The sequence below is a fragment of the Coturnix japonica genome, chromosome 1 (genome assembly GCF_001577835.2).
Source record: "Coturnix japonica isolate 7356 chromosome 1, Coturnix japonica 2.1, whole genome shotgun sequence".
Lineage (NCBI taxonomy): Eukaryota > Metazoa > Chordata > Aves > Galliformes > Phasianidae > Coturnix > Coturnix japonica.
Window position 1 is genome coordinate 32,218,372 of NC_029516.1, and position 20,676 is coordinate 32,239,047.

At 44.0% G+C, this 20,676-nt stretch overlaps 2 protein-coding genes across 4 annotated transcripts in view; one reads left to right on the forward strand and one right to left on the reverse strand.

The window, feature by feature from the left end:
- Window positions 1-7,462, forward strand: LOC107310248 (cathepsin E-like). Its single transcript, XM_032443512.1, has 9 exons — window positions 1-99; window positions 261-438; window positions 1,413-1,530; window positions 1,993-2,111; window positions 2,220-2,419; window positions 3,085-3,207; window positions 3,851-3,995; window positions 6,244-6,342; window positions 6,419-7,462. The coding sequence occupies exons 1-9, from the start codon at window positions 44-46 to the stop codon at window positions 6,596-6,598; spliced, it is 1,218 nt and encodes a 405-aa protein (XP_032299403.1). The 5' UTR covers window positions 1-43; the 3' UTR covers window positions 6,599-7,462.
- The window catches only part of BEST3 (bestrophin 3), a 21,556-nt gene continuing 8,075 nt past the window's right edge, over window positions 7,196-20,676 (reverse strand). For all 3 annotated transcript variants that reach the window (XM_015856109.2, XM_015856089.2, XM_015856099.2), the window contains 6 exons: window positions 17,354-17,508; window positions 16,585-16,662; window positions 16,032-16,184; window positions 12,542-12,622; window positions 11,439-11,590; window positions 7,196-10,041 (listed from right to left, as the gene is read on the reverse strand). In XM_015856109.2, coding sequence (XP_015711595.1) covers window positions 9,132-10,041; window positions 11,439-11,590; window positions 12,542-12,622; window positions 16,032-16,184; window positions 16,585-16,662; window positions 17,354-17,508 — 1,529 coding nt within the window. In that variant the 3' untranslated portion in view covers window positions 7,196-9,131. The remainder of the gene's footprint in view (window positions 10,042-11,438; window positions 11,591-12,541; window positions 12,623-16,031; window positions 16,185-16,584; window positions 16,663-17,353; window positions 17,509-20,676) is intronic.

Consider the following 20,676-nt stretch of genomic DNA (forward strand, 5'->3'; position numbering starts at 1 on the left):
TCAGAGGAAATGAACGTTGTTGGACTTGGGGCCAGCTGAAGCCATGAGGGCCATATTGCTGACTGTGGTTTACATCCCCTTCACCGTGGCCTTGCATCGGTAAGAGTGTGACGGGTCTCCCCGGCTCCTCCTGTTCCAGCTGGCTCCTGGCATGACAGTGATTATTGCTACCGGGGTCTCCAAAAAGACACAAAGAAAAGCATACGGGGTCTCTAGGAAGGAGATCCAGTTAGCTTTCATGTAGTTCTTTATTTGTATAGAGTCCCGCTTGTCCGATTCAAATCTGTCAACACGCAACTTAAAGAAAAGGGAGAATTGGAGGAATTCTGGAGGAATCATCACCCTGCTATTTTTGCTCGGAGACACCTGTATTGCTTCCCTCCAGATCTCACTTTGGCAGCAGGAACTGTTTCAGAAAGGCTGTATGACTACATGAACGTAAGTACGGTTATGGTAATGCAACTGTGTGGGCTCTGACATTGAAGGCAGATTTTTTTCCACTTGAAATGGACTGGTTTTGTTGGTCTGTCTGCTGCTCTCTTTGGTTGATCTGTTCTGTTTGCCTAAAGGAAAGTGAAGTTGCAGAGATGTTGTAGAGGCTGCTTTGGGCAATGGGGGGAAGGTGAATCATTCAGAAAGAGCTTCCTGACATTTGAGGCTCATGAAGAAGTCTCCAGATAAGCTGGAGATGTGAGTGAAGAAGAACAAAGGCAGAGAGTTTTCATCCTGCTCTGACACTTAACAAAATAACTAAACAAAAGCCGCTTCCCCAGCATCTGTAACAATTTTGTGAGGGGGGTTTGCAAGTTTCTGGATTATATGTATGTGTATTTTACCAACGCAGCAGAGAGCTGCCTCAGTTTATAGGTTAATCAGTATAAGGTTATTTGATACAGAAAGAAACAACTCCCTGCTGTAAGATGGATATTCTATTACATAGTACGCGTGCTTGTGTTATGGTTATCTTGTTAAGATTGTAAACTCCAGGGTCACAAACTGTGTGTGTGTTAATTAACAAGCATACACAAGAAGTTACATACTCAAATACTTTTTACTGTTACAAAAGACTTGTGCCTTTGAATTCCAGAAATGCTTCATCCTATAAATAGGTCTCTTAATGCTAAAGTGCTCTTTCATGGCCAGATACAGACACTCAGACAATTGCATGCTTTGTGTTGATAAGCTCTTCACTTCAGCAATCACGTGTCCACAGATATCTCTATCTTCAGCTGATGCCCAAGGACAGTCAGTGGTTCCTTTAACCACGGGATGAACTTTACTCTGTACATCAGATACAGTCTGTAGAACAGAATTTGTTTCTGACTTGCTCATAGCTGCTCATTGCAATAGGCCCTAAGGAAATCACAGGTTCACCACCTCAGCAGTGGGGCTGACTGGGTTGTCCTTCCCAGGCACAATACTACGGAGTCATCAGCGTTGGCACACCGCCTCAGAGCTTCACCGTGGTGTTTGACACTGGCTCCTCCAATTTTTGGGTCCCTTCTTTTTATTGCATCAGCGAAGCATGCAGTAAGAAACCTTCCTGTTCCTTGTCCTGCCGACATCCTGGGTAAATTGGCTGCAGACAAGCAAAGATGTAACTGGCATTTGACTTTCTAATAACGCCATGTGTGGGCAAACTTTGGAAAGGGCCAAGGGGTTGCTGTCTGAAATTATCAGGGGTCTGTGGGAGGGAGGGCCTGGAGTAGCCACAAAGCCTTGCTGGCCTGCTCCTCCCTGTGCTGGTGGCAGACAGGGTGGGCATGAAAAGACATGAAAGTGGACCTCTGGAGTTACAAACCAAAATGAACCCTCGAGGTATTCGGAGAGCAGAAAAATGTGGTGTCTGCAGGGGAACGGTGTCTCTGTTGATGACTTCTTCACACTGAAAGTCAAAGCTGCCTTGCCAGCAACGCAGACAGTTCTGTAAGGGGGAGCAGGTGAACGGCCTGGCCCTTCCCTTGGGGTGCAGATGTGGTCTGTTTTGTGCAGGGGTGCACCAGAGGTTCAAGTCCTTTCTGTCAGATTCATATGAGCACGGTGGGGAACCCTTCTCCCTGCAGTATGGCACTGGGCAGCTTCTGGGCATTGCAGCCAAGGACACGCTACAGGTGAGCCTCCGGCTGGGTTGGGCCTTGGTTATGAGTGTGAAGTGTGCCTAATTCATTGGCACTGATGGTGTCTTTCCTTTCACCTCTTCTTTTTCTCCTACTGAACAGATCAGTAACATCTCCATCAAGGGACAGGACTTCGGCGAGTCAGTGTTTGAGCCAGGATTGACTTTTGCCCTTGCCCACTTCGACGGTGTCCTGGGCCTGGGCTACCCCTCTCTAGCAGTGGGCAACGCTCTGCCTGTGTTTGACAGCATCATGAACCAGAAGCTGGTAGAGGAGCCAGTCTTCTCCTTCTACCTGAAGCGGTCAGTCCTAGCAGTGGCAGGGCCAAGCAACACACAAATGCACTTTAGTTCTTTATAGAGGCAATGGAGCAGCTGTGTAAATCTTCAGTTCCAGAAAGTAATTGCTCTCATTTCATTAATTTTGTTTTCCTTTGATTTTCCGATGGGGAATAATAGAGTGAAAAGGAAAATATGTTTTAGTGTGTGTGTGAGAGGACCAACAGTTTTTGGACGGACATTTGTTGTGGTAGCTGGTCATGGACAAAAGAGCTCCTAACTCAGACTGGAAGTGTGCTGAGCTGCTGGAGGTTTCCCTCTCACCAATGGAGACGAACAGAAATGCAATGCTACACCCAAGTGGCTGCATTTAAGAAGAAAAATGTTGCTCTCTAATATGAACTCGTCTGTAACTCCACTAATTTGTCTAGATTTAATTCTGAGTGGAGAGAGCAACTGGCTCAGTGTGTTCCTAGTGCCTGCTGTCAGCCCTTGGCAACTCACAGTGCATTTTCTCAGAGTGCTCAGAGGTTCTGAATTGAGATATATTCAGTTACAATTCAGACATAATCAGGTTCAGCCATCCATGCTTGAATTTAGAAAGCACTGTGGTTTGTCTTTTAAGACAGGTCTAGTTTTTGTACTCCAACATATTCCTGTGCCTCTGCTGATGTGTGCTCTTCTTCCAGGGGAGATTACACTGAGAATGGTGGTGTGCTGATCCTGGGGGGCATAGACCACTCCCTCTACAAAGGCTCAATTCACTGGGTCCCAGTCACTGAGAAAAGCTACTGGCAGATACATCTGAACAAGTATGTATGCACTACGTGGTGGAATTCACCCCTCCAGGTAAAGTCCACAGAGGCAGAAATGCTCAGCAATGCAGATGAAGGAGGCTGTAGTGTTTCTCCTTCGTGGGTCTCAAAGAGGTTTCCCAGGATGAGTCCGAGGACTATCAGCTCTCTGACTCTGCTGTGGCATGGATGGTGGCATGGATGGCTGGTTTCCGTGAGGGCATTTTAGAATGCTTTAATATGATTCAATAACGGTCAGACTACCTCTTGGTGGGCTATTCATGGAAGTGACTAAGGCACCAAGGAACTGAGACAAGTCCCAGCTCTTGCTCTAATCTTTCTTTTGAACCTTGGCCAAAGTTTTTAACATCCCTTTGTTCGTACTGCATAAAAGCCATGAAGACCCATGAGGACGTTCATCGGCAAATGATTGGGGCTGCAGGAGTCCTGGGAGTAAAGTGGATCCACACGTGGGTCTTCCTAGAGCTGCTTCTTTTGGTTTCTCATTTTAAAAATACACTCTTTTATTTTCAGACTGGGAAAGCCTGGCAGCCAGCTCTTCATATCATGCCCTGACTTTGAAGTCAGATAGCAGTGGTGTATTGCTTCAGATGCAGTGCATATAACATTTGTTTAAAGATGCCTTGTTTTCCACTTGCAGTATAAAGGTCCAGGGCCGGGTGGCATTTTGCTCCCACGGCTGTGAAGCCATCGTTGATTCTGGCACTTCTCTTATCACCGGTCCCTCGTCACAAATCAGACGATTACAGGCGTATATTGGGGCAAGTCCATCGCGTTCTGGAGAGGTAATCACTACGCAACCAGAAAGCAGCCAGAGAAAGAGAAACTGGTGTTTGGTGCAGAGAGCTTATAGGGTGGGAGAAAGAAGAAAATATTCAAGTTAATGGCTGAGAAAGCCTTGTCTCTAAGACAATACTGAACTCAGTGCTGTGGTGGTTTTGATGTATCTGCCTTTTGCCCCAGCCCTCCTCCCAGTGTCTATTTCTTCTGCGGTTCTCTTCAGAGATGGTGTCCAGGTTGCTCACAAGGTTGGCTCTGGGTAGATGAACTCTAGGAGTACAGGACAGACCTTGCTGCCTCTTGCACTCCCTACTCAATGCTTTTCTTGTGTTTCCTCATTGTTTGGTATCTCTTTCCTCTTGCATCCCCCTTCTGACACCAGTCAGCACTCCCCCTCCTCACTGCCACTTCTCCAGGGAGCACCTCCACCTTTTACAGTCAGTTGAGATGGCTGGGATTTGTCTCTTCATGGCTCCTGTAGTTGCACATCTGTACTTCCAGCTCCCCACACTTCCCTCTGGGGGTTACATGAGTTGAGGCAGCTGGATGTTGGGCTGGTCACTGCTCTCTCAGCAGGGATGTCTCTGCCACCCTTTATACCTTCCCATTGTTACTTGTCCAAGCCCCGGCAATATCTAAAGCACTGAGACAGTGAGCATGTGATGGCTAATCCGAGACAGCTCCAGGAAGGAGCAGCTTATTTTTCTGTGCATTATTGATGACCTTTGGCTGACTCCCACGGTCAATTTTTACCCTGCCACGCTCCAGTGCTGCAAGTAAAACCACTGCCTACAGTTCTGGGTGACTCCACAGTTGTCTTCATCATGACAACACTGCACTTTGGAGAGAATTAAGTGCTACTTTTGCCCTGTGCTTGGGCAAAGTTCAGAGAGAAAGTGAGCTTTAATCTGCCTCCCTTTGTGAGGGGGAGACCTGGAGATGCTTCTGTGTAACTGATGAGGCTTCGGTCATTTTTTCAGTTAAACCTTACATTTTGTTTTCATTAAGGTTTTCAGGCATGTGTTAAAGACTGTGTTTTGATAACAGATTGTTTTTATAATGGTACGTACTCCATGGACATAGATAAAATAGGTAATTTCAAAGTAGTTGCCTTGATACTATATAGACAAGGGATGCATCATTTCAGCATAAGGATACTCATTCCAATGCTGACATCTCAGATTCTGTCAAAAACAAACCTAAAAGACATTCTTTATGTCACTTTTCTTTTAAAACCACAGGCAGGCTGAGTGTGTTGGCTCAGATATATCCTGGTGTAAGCAGAGGCTTCCATCACTGATTTTACCAGAACTTTTCTCTCTTTCCAGAAAGGATTAATTTGCTCTGAATGTACCCACAATGTAAATGAACTGTGTCTTGCTTCTCATATCCTGCACATCACCGTGCTGGCTCTCTTACCCTTATCTTCTCTATCTCATGCTTTATCTTGCTCTAATGGCATGACACCTGCTCGGTTTGCAAAAGGTTTATGGCAATATTTTGATTAAGTTCACTTAACAACAGCAAAAACATCACCTTCCTTATAGGAAGGCCATAATACAATGTCTTTAAATGCTGCAGTTTCCCTCAAAGATCCCTCTGGGCTTGGAGCATTGTGCAGTTCCATTTCACACGTTGATTGGTTGGTGAAATAGCTGGGAGGCCAGGAAATGATCTGCTGGGTTACTGTAAGCAAATGCATTATTTATAGAAATTAATGGGCATGCCAGCATTCAGTCCTTTTTCTGTTTTTTTAAATCCCACTCCAGTGCAGTGTAATGTATGAATATATGAACGCATAAACACACAGAGTGCTGTGTTCCTCGTGAGATTTCTGAGTGGGTCCCTTTTGTTTCTCCTGAAGCAGTGATGTTACCTTCAATAACGTACTGCATGGGCTGGAGGCAGGTCCAGGACCCCACCACAGCCTGGCACCTGGAGGGGCTCTGCTCAGTACACCTTGCTTCTCTCTTCTTACTTATGGGACACAAACTTGGTTTTGTACATGGGGGACATCAGAGTGCCCCTGCACCTTGTCCCTTTGGGGCGTACAATGCTTTTCAGAGCCCCTGGGGGCTTTGGTGCCGCTGCTATGACCCAGTGCTGGACCTGTGGGCAGTGCTTGGGGCATGAGTCGGCCTAATGTTCCCCTGCAGTAAATTCACCATTAGCAGAGGCAAAAAGCTTGAATGCAAAGGACAGTACTTAAACAGCGGTAAATCAATCACATGCCAATCAGTGTATTGCATACAGTTTCTTGTAGACTGCAGAAGACTGTCCAGCTTGCCCCACATCAGTTTCACCATCGGGCACCACGAATACAAGCTGACATCAGAGCAATACGTTGTGAAGGTGCGTGTCCTTCTGACTCTCTGCTCCTGGTCAGGGCCAGAAGAGCCACTGCAAGGAGATGTTCTTTCTTTTCCAGGAGTCCATTGATGACCAAACCTTCTGTATGAGTGGCTTCCAGTCTCTTGACATCCCAACTCGCAATGGTCCGCTCTGGATTTTAGGGGATGTCTTTATGTCTGCCTTTTACTGCATTTTTGACCGTGGGAATGATAGAGTGGGATTTGCAAAATCTGCTCACAGTGACGATTATAATTGAGTTGTAACAGCATCCATTCTGCATCAGCATGGATGCTGATATAACAGTTTTGAGCAGACCTGTGGAAAAGGACTAAAGGTGAAACTCTGAAGCAGAATGCAGACCTCCTCCTCAAGTTTTTAGTGCTCAGGGCAATCCTTGTCCCCAGTTATATAGTTTGGTTCAATCTCTACATACTTACAACTGAGATACATGTCCTTCCTGAATAACTGGTGACCACCACAGCTCTCTGGATGAACAGAGCTCATCTCAGTACGTTGTGCAGCTCTGCAAGAGGGCAGGAAGGATGAAAATGCTGAAAATCATAAGACTGAGAGTATAGCAGTTAGAAATGGGTGAAGCTAATCCCAGTCTGGTTTGTTTGTAGCCTTTTTTTATTCCTGTATGCACTTTCCATCTCCTTTCCCTTCTGACTTTGTTTTCCTTGTTATGTTCTTGTTTTGGAAACCTTGTCTCCTTCCTGCCATGTACCTTCTGTTGATTTAATTCCAATTCATATGAAGAGGAGCTGGACTGATCCCTGAGTGACCACCACACTTTCCGGCACTTCCTTGCAGACAGCTTACAGCTCTCTCAGACCTGCTCTTCCCTTAGGTTTGTTCTCTTGACTTTTTACTTCTGCTCTGGGTCTTGGTGTTCAATGTCATTTGATTTTGACCTTCTGGGTTCAGGGTATCTATTTGCATTTCAAAAGCCAGACTGCAATCCACACAGGGGGAATTGCTGAACTTTCTACAGCTGATTGAGCCAAAGGAGATTTACCAAAATGATACCAACCGGAATATTTGTTTTGATTGTTAAAACTGTTGCTGCCTCTGTACATGCAAATAAAGCTTAACCAAATGAAATCTGCTTTGGACCTAATGGTGCTTTGGTTTTTGTTTCCTTGCAGTGGCTCCTGCCATGCCAGGGCCACGTGCTCTGAGGGGGTTGAGAGGGTCAGCAGCAATTAAATATACAACTTACTTGGCAGCCTGGGGGGACAGGGGGGAGAGATAGGACATGCTGACCACGTTGCTCCCATCACTTCCTCAGTCTTTTCAAGCTTTGCCCACTTCTGTAGGTTTGCATCTTTGTTCCAGGTAGACATCAAGTTGACTTGCATGGTAGTCCACATTTCTACCAGAAGTGTTTCTTGACAGTTCAATACAGTCAAGACATCCGTGTTTCTCAAAATGCCTTTATTCATGCCATAATTCTACATTCTTTATGCCAGTGAACGTGCATTGTGAGTTGCTGGGGTTGCTGAAATCATCCGTTTGCTATGCTAAGGCAAATAGTTCACTAGAAGTGCTAAAGGGAGCACGTCATCCCAAAAGAAAACGTAATATAAGTCAGAGCCTGAAGATGTTTGCAACAGATAGACTAAATGCAAGGAAATTTTTCTGATAGCTCATCCCAGCACCGGCTTCTCTGTGAGCTAATGAATGGAATATCGTAACTAACCTGGAGCTGGCTTGCTACGTGTGAAATACTGTTTTGTTTACTGCATAATAGACCGTGGGACTTCAGAACTGTCATCCCTAACCTAACATCTTTCAGTATCTAATAGATGCCTCTGTGGGACCTAACTGAAGCTTAACCACTCAGTGGCTATTGTATGTCCCCCCTTGGCATGGAGCGCAGGCAGAGTGAGTGGAAGTGGCAGTATCCACCAGCTTTCTGGGCAATCTGGTCCAGTGCCTCACCACTCTTATAGTCCCAGTACTATTATTGTCTGCGCTGCCAGCTGCAGCTCCCCATAAATGGAGGCCTCAGTTCAGTTACCTCTGCTCCTCTCCTTCTTGAGAGAGGGCCATGGCCCCTGGATAAGCTATGTATGTGCTCTTAGCACAGACCAAGACTCGTGCCTCCCGTGCCTAGTTCATCAGAAATGTTGTCTCTTCCATTCTTCTTAAAGGAGTTTTAACATGAAGTATTTCATTTTTATTTTTCAGTCTGTAGTGGCATAGCTTCAGCAGGAGCATAGCGGGCTCTTGCCCCCCTCAAGCCACAATAAGGTGCCTGTTTTATTCAAGCATTCCTCTAAGTATTGGAATTTAGTGGGCTGAGGAGGGTATTGAGCCCAAACCTCCCCTTCCAGCTCCTTGACTAGAAACCAAAAGTGTTGGTTGTCTTACAAGGGTGTTATGGATTTAAGTCTGAAGGAGTATCCATCAAATTATGTGGCAATATTCAAGTATTTTTTATTCCATGTAAAGTGGAAAAAGCCACCTCTGCTATTCTTTATCTTAGTGTTTCCTATAGGTAAGCCCACACATCTCACTGCCATGTACACTGGCTGGTTTGAAACCATTTTTGAGGTTCTCAGTCCTCCCCATAAGTGTTTTCCTCACAAGGTCACAAATTTGAAACCAGTGACCAAGTGGCCCAGAATACTGCAGTGCCTCATGTTTAGGTGCCTGAATCCTCTGTTGGATCTTGCTCAGGACTTGTCTGAGCATCATGTCTGACTTTCTGGGCCTTCCAACAAACATCTGAGAGAACCACTTTCAAGAAAAGACAGGAAGCTGAGCCACAGACAGAAGCACTGTTAAGGATTTCTTTTACTTGTTTCACTAGAAAATTCTACTATGGCTGTTTCTTTGGTATCCAGATTATCCAATATGTGGTGCATTTCAAATGTCTCTGGAGCAGCAGCAGAAGTAACGCTTTTTCCATCACTTACCACAGTCCTTGGATGTGAAGATGTCTCAGCATCTGTTACAGAAGGTGCAGAGTCAGCACTGGGCATAGTGCTGGGACTATGGAAGCTCGGTAAGCTCCATCGCTGAAGGTATCTCTCATGATCTGTTATGAGACCGGCTATGTTACTACTGTGGGCTTCATGTCTGGGCTCCGTTGTCATGCTAGGCAGTGACTGATGCATCTCAGTGTCTGGGAGGTGTGCAGTCACTTCTGGGGGGAATAAGGAAAGGTCCATAAGAGACACATCTGCCTCGGTTAGGCTCCTTTGGAGCTTCTCTTCTGGCATGACTTTGGCGCTCTCTGCCTGCAGAGCTGTCTTGGCCAGCACATCAGGTGCTTTCTCCTCAGCTTCAGTGACGATGACCTCAGGAACTGGCTTGTTGGTCTCAGATGAGGTGTCACTGTCATTGAGCAGTGCCTCGTTCCTGGAGGTTTCACTGATAGGTCCTAGATCCCTGCTACTGTGAAGTCTGCTACTTCGGTCAGCTCCTTCGTGTTTCTTCTTGAAGCTGGAGGTAGAATGTCTCCCCCTAGTATGCATTTCCTGCAGCCTCCTGATATGTCCCTTCTCATCTGCAGGGAAGAACACCGAGTTCTCACTTGTCTGCCGGTTGTAGCGCCGGTGAGAGGGGGATGAAGGGCCCTCATGGACGCTGAGAAATCTCTTAACTCTTCTCAGCACTGAATGTTGTCTGTGGTGTTTCTCCTCTTCCCAGGGCCACTCTTCGCCATAGAGGAATTCAGTATCAGCCAGCCTGCCAAATAAAGTAGGTAAGTAGGTGTTACGCATAGAAAGCGCGCAGTCTGCATGCACATATATCCTTCTGTCTTGACAGGAAGACAGAAATGTTAGGAATCAAAAGCCCTTATGCGTCCCTCAGAAGGGCATGGAAGGGATGAATGAAGGGTGAGGGTGCCAGGAAATAGCACCTTTCCCTTTGGACCAGATAGGTCACTCAGGAAGCTCTCCATCTCCAGATGTCTCTTCTGAGGATGACAGTGGAACAGCAGAGCTGGGCACTGGGTTATGTTTCATACTGGGGTCAGGAGCCAGGTAGCCAGGCTGCTGTGCTTGATACTTGGCTCCAGCCCTTTGGGCATCTGCATGCAGCTGACTTGAGCTTAGGGTGAGGGTAGAGGAAGAAGGAAAGCTTGCTCAGTGCTGTACATCTAGAGAGTCCTTCAGGCAAAAAGTAATAATAATGGAAAATCTACTCCTGGAAGCAGAGTAAGATGGTTTCAAAAATAAACAAATAAATAAAATAGAAAGACTCAGGTGGTCAAACCTCCTTTAATTCTAAGGCACGACAGGGTGTCTGAAAGTCTCACCTATAGCTGGTGCTCTTTCCCTTCCCAGCTTTGTGGTTAATGAGAACAGCTATTGCTTTGCCTGCCATACCATACACTACACACTATTGTCTGGGTGCATCTCAGAAGACAAGTCAAATAAGTCCATCCAGCTTTCCTAAGGGCAAGGACTGCAAACGGACATGGACCAAACCCGAGGCAAGGGGTTTCATAAATCCCGACTGGTCCAGTTTCCTCACCAGGATTATTAGTCAATTAAAAGCCATACCACGTTTAAGATCTCAAAAATCTGGATTAATTTCAGCCATCATCTGCTGCTTGAACAAACAAAGGCATAGCTGTTTGGTGATGTATGGAGAAGACGTAGTAGGAGGAAAATTATTAAGAAGTCTGTCACTGTCTTCAGATGCTGTCTTGTACTCAGAGAACATCTGTGAGCATTCCCCCCAGGCATTCTCTAGTTATTAATTAGGCAATATGGAGGCGCAATCTGTATGAGCACAGGGACTGCTGAAGACATCCTGCCATCAACACCAGCCTGCCCATCCATTCCCAGCAACACTCTTTCCAATCTTGACCTTCCCCATTCACAATATCATCCTATCCCTGAGCCCCACGACTCTTTATCACATTCCCCCAATGGAAATGGTCTTAACTATGTGTTACAAAATGCAGTTCTTGAGGCAGCTGTCTGGATGAATGCTAATAGACAAGACTGGCCACTGGGGACCAGTGAAGGTCCTGCAGCAGTCACTGGTACCAGCCCGCATCCCTCATCTGGGGAGGTGGGGGCTGCAGCCTTGGCAATCTTGCTGGTGGCAGCAGGGACTGTTGTGCCACTCACCCCATTTCAATCGTCGATCCAAGGAATGAAGGAATGCAGTAATCAGCAGCTGCTTTTGTGTAGGGCGGCCGGGCGGAAGAATCGTTCCAGTAAATATCTCTTTCCATTCTTGGTAAGTTCATGTGCATCTCATCCACCGCCAGAAGTGAGACCTTAGATTTTTTGCATAAATCATGTCACCTTCAATATGTTACAGCATACAAAATAACCTGCTTTGTACTGCTCAGCTCAGTGGGTTTTTTTATAGACCCTTTATACTAAACAGTGAGCTCTGGGCACTGTGAAGAGTATCAATATTACTAAAATCCAACCTCGATACCTTCCTACACCTGTGGAAGTCTGAATTTTATCGCAACTTGAATCTCATGCTGTGAAGATATTTCTTTGGGACTGAAGTCCTTTTTTCACCAATGGTGTGGTTAAATGGACTTGTAATCCCAGTCTTCAATAGACAGTCTGTGTAATGTGTTCTATTCCTCTGAATGTTCCACTGGTTGAGAAGGTTTTTGTAGATTTCTTCCCCATTTTAACCCCTTCAGAATCAAATGTTTAGGGCCTTGCAAGAAGTCCTATCAAAAGGACTCTGCAACACCCTTGTACCAGCAGCGTGAGGTAGCATTAAGCCAGAGACCACTCTCCAGCCTCTAGTGAAGACACTGCCACAGGCCCCACTTACTGCCTCAGGGCTCTGCTTTGGGATCTTCTCTGAGATGTTATAAAAGGAAGATTAATATACAGTATTGCAATTGGTAGACATTCAGATTAGCAAAGCTTGTTTTCATCTAAATGGGAGTAGATGGCTTTTGGATTTGGCAGGATTGACCCACATTACTTGTTTTTTCCCGGCATAAGGTGAGCTTAGAGTTGGAGGTCAGCTGTTTTCATGTTAGTCAGGAAAGAAGTGATGCCAAATACCCAAACCAGGATACATTAGCTTATGAAAATGCAATCCGGGGATCATAGCTATGGGCACTGCTTCAGGGAAAGAGTTTGTTTTAATGACACTCATTGCCCTTAATTTGTACCTCAGTGTAAGAAAGGGGATTAAATGTAATGATGATCTATGATACCGCAAAGCTGGAAGTAGAAATAACAACAGCAACCTGTAAGTTTCTATCGATGCACCAATTAGTTTCAAAATCATCATCATCTTCTCCAAATGGATTAATAAGTTGTTCTGCGACCTGAGAGGGAAACGAGACAGTGAATAGAGGTTAACATGCAGTGTCAGGACTGCTGCCTCACAGCAAATATGATCTGATTTTTCTCTCTCTCCCTGCCTGTCACTTACAATCATAACATGAGCTTCAGCGTGATGTTGGTGCCAGTCAAGCGGAGGAACATCTTGCTTTCCCTGTGCATGCAGACCCCGGTGCCTTGTTGGTGCTGTCAGTCATGAATGTTGGCCCTGGCCTACAGGAACTAAGAAATGTCTGGGCTGCTGTGATTGTCACATGAGATAATCATTACCTTCCCTCACTGCTTCTCAGACTGACTTACTTACATTAGTGATTTAGCAATGGAAGGCTCTTTCACTGCATTATGGTCTATGATACTCCACTGGCCCACTCAATATTTCAACATAACTGAAGTCTTCTGGATGGAAGACAGCCCACCCCCCAAGTCCTGGACACCAGCCCCTGGCTGCTACCGATTGACCTGAGGTCATGCTAACTGCATCTCTCAAGATCTGAGGAAAGCAGCCTACCAATGGAGCTTTGGCTCCAGTGAAAGTCATTTGTCACGGTAGCCAAAGCCAAGAGACAGTGTCTGAGTTTGTCCTTTAATTCAGCCTGGAGGTTTCTGTTTCTGCAAGTGAAGTGATTAAAGGGTAAAGACCATTTTGTGGAGGACATGACTGCTCACGGAGATCAGGCAGCTCCATGCTGAAGTGCCTTAGGGGAAGGAAACCTCTTGGACTGCCCTATGCCTTGCCTACCTTCTATCTGCTAAGACCTAAATAAGTGGAAAAGTAACTGGAGCCCCAGGCCTCATGATCACCCAAAAAACACTGTGGGGATGAAATCACTGAAGAAAAATCTGAAATAGGAATACTGAACAAAAAAAAACCCACAAACAACCAGCTGTAGGATATCCACACTTCTTATTTCTCAGTTCCTTGGTCAACTGATGTTATATATCCTCCCCTCCTTTGCATTTTTCCCCTTCTTTTTGTCTTTTTAAGTTAGCGATGCCACTGCTGATCCTGGTGTTGGCCAGGGCCATGCAGGGTGAGCGGAGAGGCCCCGGGTTCAATGTGGTGTTGGACAAACTGACCACTATGGGCTGCTACGATCTAAATAACTTATAATAGTAAGGCCATCACTCCCTGGCTATTTATTCGCATGTGCCTCATGTTTAAGGACTGCTTGAGTGCACTGTTACATAACTGCTTGCTGACTCTCCTTGGCTGGTAGTGGAAGATGACGAATGAACTGCTGAGAAGACAAACTGTGAGAAGCCCACAGGAGGCAGCAGGAGTGAGAAGCAGAAGGGGAACACCTCTGCTCAAACTTGTTTGTGTGCCCTGGGGCATTACATTTCGGGTACAGCTACGCAGCTGCTGGAATCGGAATATGGCAGAATGCAAATGGCATTGTGGGTCCCCAGGGAAGGCACCGCATCAGCTCAGTGTTAACCCAGGAATTACTGCCCAAAATTCCACTGCAAAACCTCTCCCATGAGCTAAAAAAAACAATGAGCAGGTTTAGGACAGAGGACTTTTCCCAGCCACTGGCTTCTATTGTCTGGAAAGGAATGCAACACTAGACAGCTAAGCCCTGTATTTGGATGGTCTGTCTATTGCAGCAATGAAATAGGGATTTAGCAGTGTCTCACGTGTTGGGAAATTTTGCCCCTGTACTGCAGGTATAACAAATCAGGCCTGAGGCCAAGGAATGAGCTCAGTTTTGCCTTCATCTCTGAGGAATTGCCAAGTTACTGGAAGTCAATAGTGCTGGCCCTGTGCATACACTGGCAGCCAATGCCCTGTGCGCTCAGCAGGAAACAGCTTTAACCTTCAGAACAGAAAGACATGCACTCTGTGGCAGTCTGAGGGAACACTGATGATTCTGTTTTTTAATAGCTGCTTTTCCTCCTCTTCATTTTCTTATGCAGAAGATTTCTCTGTTACAATGATATTCCATACCTATTGCCTGGAGTTGGCTGGAAGCCTGTAACTGGAAAAGATGGAATTTGATGGGGAGGAAGGCATCTCCCCTTGGCTTCCAGATGCATTGGTCAGGGTGGTCAGTTTTGTAACTCACTGTTACAATCTTGAAAGGCAGTGCCTAGGGACAGAGCCTCACATCCATAATTTCAAAGAAAATTGGTGCTGAAACCCACTTTAAAAAGATAGGAATTTAAGGCCTGCAGGTATCTCACTTGCTATTAAACTTAAAACATAATTAAGCAAGTGGCAAAACCAAATGAAAATTGAAGAGGTATTTTACGAAGGAAAGAACTGATCCTACAACTTGCTCATGTGTGAAGTTCTCTCCATCCATGGGCAGCGAGCTCCTCCTGCAACAGGATGCTCTCCCTTCTCCCTTCTCCGGGCTGGCCCCTATATTGCAGCCTCCTTTCCCCCCCAACAATTTCCTGCCGTAGAGGACTAGAGAAGCTTACCCTGCAGGTCTCTAAAGAGTGGGCAGATTTGTAATCCCTAGCAAAACCCCTTCAGTCCAACAGCTTGGTATGCTGCGTTTTTTTTTTTTTACCCAACCATTTTGAGATAGCTGTGAGAAAAGAGCTCTAAAAATGGGAGCATTAAAGGAAAGAGGGTCAATTTTGTACCATTTATATCCTAAAAAAATCAAAATTTCCAGCTATGATTAATAATCCCAAGGGGAAACCTTTAAGTACGTAGGCCCTTACGTACAAATTTGCTTTTTACTAAAATTTTTTTTCAGTTAGTCCATCCTGATCCTCACTGCAAAGAAGAGAGCCAGTGTGAGATGTGTGACGTAATTACTCATCTATCAGATCAACTGCAATATGTTAACTAATCAGGCATCAATGGGCCGATGGGTAGCATCCAAGTCCTTCCATAATTCTTTTTAATGAATGCTTTTATGCAGTGAGACTGTAGGCAATATTAACTGTTGCTGTTTGAGAGCATTATGAAACTGGAGACCTTAAATTGGCTGCATCATAGCAGCAGACACTAAAGGCAGGCTGTGATCATAAGATGAAATTGTGCTTTAGTTCCTTTCAGCCCATGCCAGGTCTGCAAAAGTATGTGCCCACCACATTGCCAAGTGGGAAAAAGATTTCTCTAATTTTTCATCTGTTCCTTTACTGTCCACATCCAGGGACCAGATTTTGCTAGAGCAACGCTTTCTAGAGGAGTTGTTGCTGTGCTGCTCCAAATGAAACGGTATCTTTCAGGTTCCTGAAAACTCCTTACAGTAAGATCTTTTTGAGTATTGGATAATTTTTCTTTATAACTACAGGACACTTTGGTCTGAATTTAGCTTTGGTGTAACTCCCTGAAACCTTGGTGATTTTAGCATGCCATGAATCTGACACTGACACCTCCAGCAGCTCATGTAGGGAGGGTTCCCCCATTGTCTTCCCAGGAAGCTGGCTTACCTTCAGCCATCCTGCGTAGAAGAAGAACTGTAACAGCGTAAAGATTGGAACGTAAAGATCTAAGTCATGTCCCTGATACCCTTGGTCAGTATCCAAAAACTGGCGGCCTATTAGACAGGCAAAGAAAAAGGTATATACTGCAAGAGTAACGACCTGCAAAGAGAAAAACTTAATTAGGAATGTAATAATACAGTCTTATGCATAAGACGTCACTAATCCAAATGTCTCTGACTGCCTTTTGTAATATTATTTACAAAACTGGAACTAAATGTTACAAATAAAGAGGTTGCAAGAGTGATCAATGCCAGGAGGCAGACCCAGGAAACAAAAACATCTTGGAGCTTCCTTATTTTCCCAGATTATGCAAGGATTTCAAAACAACTCTATGTTAAACATGGCTTAAATATTTAGCCAGATGCCGATGTTTCAGTAGGACTCAACAAGCCTCAGACATCTTGGAAATGCCAGTGCAGTCTTTGGGCGTTTGGCACAAACATCCCCTTTTATGGACAATGTATGTCAAAGAAAACATGTAAAATAGACAGTTTGGTACCTGTGTATAGACCAGAGGAATTCCAACCCAGTCATAGCCAAACAAAAGGCTACACCAAGATCTGAACTTATTCATTTCCTGAATGGGGGAAAAAAGAAAAGAAAAGAGAGAGAGAGAGAGAAAGAAGAAACATCACAACAAACTGAAATGGCGTTAATCCTGAATGACAAACATTTAGATGTAGTCTATTTTTATACATGCCAAAGGACAGGGAGTCGTATGAATTCATAAAATAATAAAACTCAACCTCTCATTGTAATGTTTGAATATTCACTTAAATTATGGACTTGGAATATTTAATATAATATCTGTTTCTTCACAAATGATCTTTTGTTTCTATTTTAAATGCAGCTTAGTAATATAGGAGGGAGTGCATTCTATTATAAAAATAATGTTGGGCCACTTAATAAAATATTTAGGGAGGCTTTTCCCTGAAATTGACACTAAAATCTTCAAAATGCCAAATAACGATTAGAGGGTTGTTGTTTTTTTTTTCTACAGTAATGGGCCAAGTATGAATTTACAGTGAGGCTTTTACTCACCAAATTGTTATTTCAAGTAATTCCTTCTTAGTCATACAAATACAATCCCAGTGAACTTCTGCTATGTGTGAGCATACACTGGCACACCAGAAAAGTGTTATAGATCGTCTCTAAGATCGTTTAGATGACACCAGAGAGCTGAGTGCTCTAAATCAAGTTACGTAGGTGAAAAGCTACTGCATAGCAATTTAACGCTAGTCTGCTGGAGGTTTACTTTTTCAACTTACATTCATTAGTGTCTGCAGATCCACGCTGTCTCGAATTCTACCCTCATTTCGTGCCTTCGATGCCAAATTTCCAAACCAGACAAAGGGAACCCAATATTTCAGATGGGGAGACTTAAGGTCATCAAATATTTTTCTTTCATGTCTAGTCATAAAACCTGTTCATGAAACAACAACAAAAAGGAGTTGATTTATTCTGCATCAACAGTGCAGCTTATATTATATATGATTATGTTTATTTGATACTTGCAGAGAACCATGTAAAACACCAATTACAATTCTAACTAGTAGCCTCCTTCTTAATTTATTTTCTCAGGAATCTTGATTGAAGCAACTGTTTTTGCCCTGACTACCTGAAAAACAATCCCTGTCAATCAGTGTACGTGACAATTTGCTGTGGTTCAGCTCTCCTTTGTGACTGCTGAAATACTGTAGATGTGTATAGCATTAAGCCTTGTACAAATTCACGAGCTTATTCTCTAGTTTCATATCCTACTTTTAGAAAAAATAAGAAACTGGATAACATCAGTCAATGAAGTATCACTTATCAGCAATTATGGCTTTTAGCAGGATATCACCATCTGTTCTGAGGGCAGTGGCATGACCATCTGGTTCTGATAATTTTTGGTAAATCCGCAAGGTAATGAGCAAGAAATGGAGCATACAAGTTCATGTATGAAACAGAGCTCAGCTGAGAGAGTGCCTTCTGCCAACAAAATGTTACTCTGCCAGATTTTTATTTTCTTTGGGGCTATGCAGGGGCACGAGGGGAAGGAAATGGAGCCATGCAGAGAAGTTCCACTGCTAGCGGCGCACTGGGCCAGGCCCTGCTCTGGGCCTGCAGATTGAAGCTGTGTTCTGCCTGGCTGCCTGCCCGGCCTGGCGCTGGGAGGGCACTGTGCTTCCTGCAGAGGCAGCTTGGCCTTGTGAAGCCCCGCTTCCCTCTGTTGTAAGGAACTCCAAGGGCAGCCAGGGCTGTGTTTGACAAAATCTCTGCCGTCTGGGATTGGCATGGGAAGCAGCCCGCTTTTTCGAGCAATGCCTCAACACCTTGGGCTTTGTGGGTCAAAAAGCTTTGCTCCGCTCTGCTGTCCTCCTTCTTCCACCACGCCTCTAAGGAAAACAACCTCAGACATTTCATGAAGGGAATTTCACATTTTTGTTTGTTTACATCTCAGATTTTCTGGGATTGCATTAATCTTTAGGTCTGGGAAACCAAAGCTTTTGCTCAGATGGATGCAAGACTTCCTTTGTTGTGTTGATATTAACTCTGAAACAGTACAAAGTTACTAACAAAGTAGATGCAAAATAAGGGACTCGTCCAACGAATTTTAAGTTTGAACAATAGTCTGAGTGCTGACAATTCAATTTTGAATTGAGAATAGACATTAATTTTTCTAGACTCCAACTTAAGAGTTGTCCTGCTCTTACTAATGTTGCTAATGATAGATGAAGCTGTGAAAAATAAATGTATACAAAGTCACACAGTTGTTTTTCCTGTATAAAAATGTGAATAAGGCAAGAACAGGTTTGTTAAATGAGGCAACTCTGATGAGACTGATGCTACTGCTGTACATTTGGAACTGCATTACACAGGAGGTTTGAAATACTGAGAAGGAGTACAAGGATAGGACACGCTGCCATTGAGCTAGAAGACGCAGTTCAGCAGTAAGATATGGCACTTTTGCAGAATCCTGGAACTTAGGAGCAGAATAAGATACAGCTTTTAAAGGTCCCTTCACAGTTTGCAGCCAGCTCTCATAATGAGTTGTACAGAAAAAAAAATTGGGCAATCAATTTGTCTTGCTAGTTATGGCTGCTCTGACTCCTGAGTGCCAATCTTTCAGGCTGTCTTTGATTTTCATCTGTCCAGCTTTCTTACTGCAAGATGGGAAAGGATGTTTTTATCATGCTGGAATAGACAGACGGAATACAAAAAAATTGACAGTCTGGAGCATGAAATTCCCTGGAGAGGCTCTGGGAAGTCATTATCGAGGACACAGCCTGAGGGGGACATGAAGAATAGCAAAGCTCCAGGGATCTGTTCAGCTTTCCACTTAAACTGGGTACATTTTTGTTCAGAAAACCAAGACAAAGCACCATTATTTTCACAATTGCATTCAAATTGCCATTATTTTTAAAGTAAAGACATTCATGTTTATACTAATTAAACACTGTCTTTGATGGACGTATATAATAAGAGGGTAGAAAATATTAAACATTAGAAAATAGTAAACATTTATTGATTTCTGTAATTGCTGGCAAAAATTACTGCAATAAAACCAATACTCAGTAAGGAAGCTCTTGCAACTGCTTGGATAAGTAAACACCTTCTATTAAAAAAATTACTGGGGATTATATTAAAACTCGTTTATTAAAATTAAATGGTTTCTAAATATGTTCATCTATTGTTTATTTAAAAGTATTCAAAGAATCAGCTGAGAAATTCTGAACAAAAATGTTGGTTTTGACAAGAATTGGAAGATGGGGGAAGTTCCAGAAAACTGGAAATATGTGGCAAATATTGTGCCAAGATCTTGAGATCTCAAGATTCACCTTCAAAAGGATGATCTAAGGAATGACAGGGAATTAAATGCTTGGGGGAAAAAAAAGGTACTAAAATCTTGACAGGTGATGCAACCAATAAAGAATGAAGAGACAGTAATGTGAATAATGTCAACCAAAGTAATCTTATGGAAAAAAATCTTAATGAGAACATAATCCTGTCTGGAAAAATGCACTTGTGCTCTCCCTGAAGTGCTTCATGGAATGTTTGGGTCTCCCATCAAAATGGTATGGACTGAGGCAAGGCTGCTTCAAGATATCCACAAAAATAACTATAACATCTTGTGGTTAGAAGGACCCGATTGGCAGTCATCTCCCACATCTCCCCAGCATGTGTTAACAAAGGTTAAGCAGATAGAAGTTCTACTTTCTGTTTCTGTGTTACGTGAGAAGGACTAGTTTGGTGCTCCATTCCAGTGGTGGGTCTAGGTCTGTGAATTTCAATCAGCAGTAGGCATTCATGTGCCTGGGCTCATACCTCATGTTTCTCTTTGTAATTCCCTACTGCTTGTCTTGGGCTGATCTCTGTCCAGATGGTGAGTTAGTACTCACATTTTCCAAGATTCATACTCTCGATCATACAACTTTGCTCTCTTACTGTGCATCTGACAGGATTTGTAAACTCATGACTACTAGGCACTGGTGCATGTGTCACAGTACTCGATATCTCAGTGCCAAGGATCTACATCAATCTACTGCCTACAGTTCCATAACAAGTGTTAAAAAATGAAAAAGAGTTTAGAAAAGAGTTACGAGGAAGA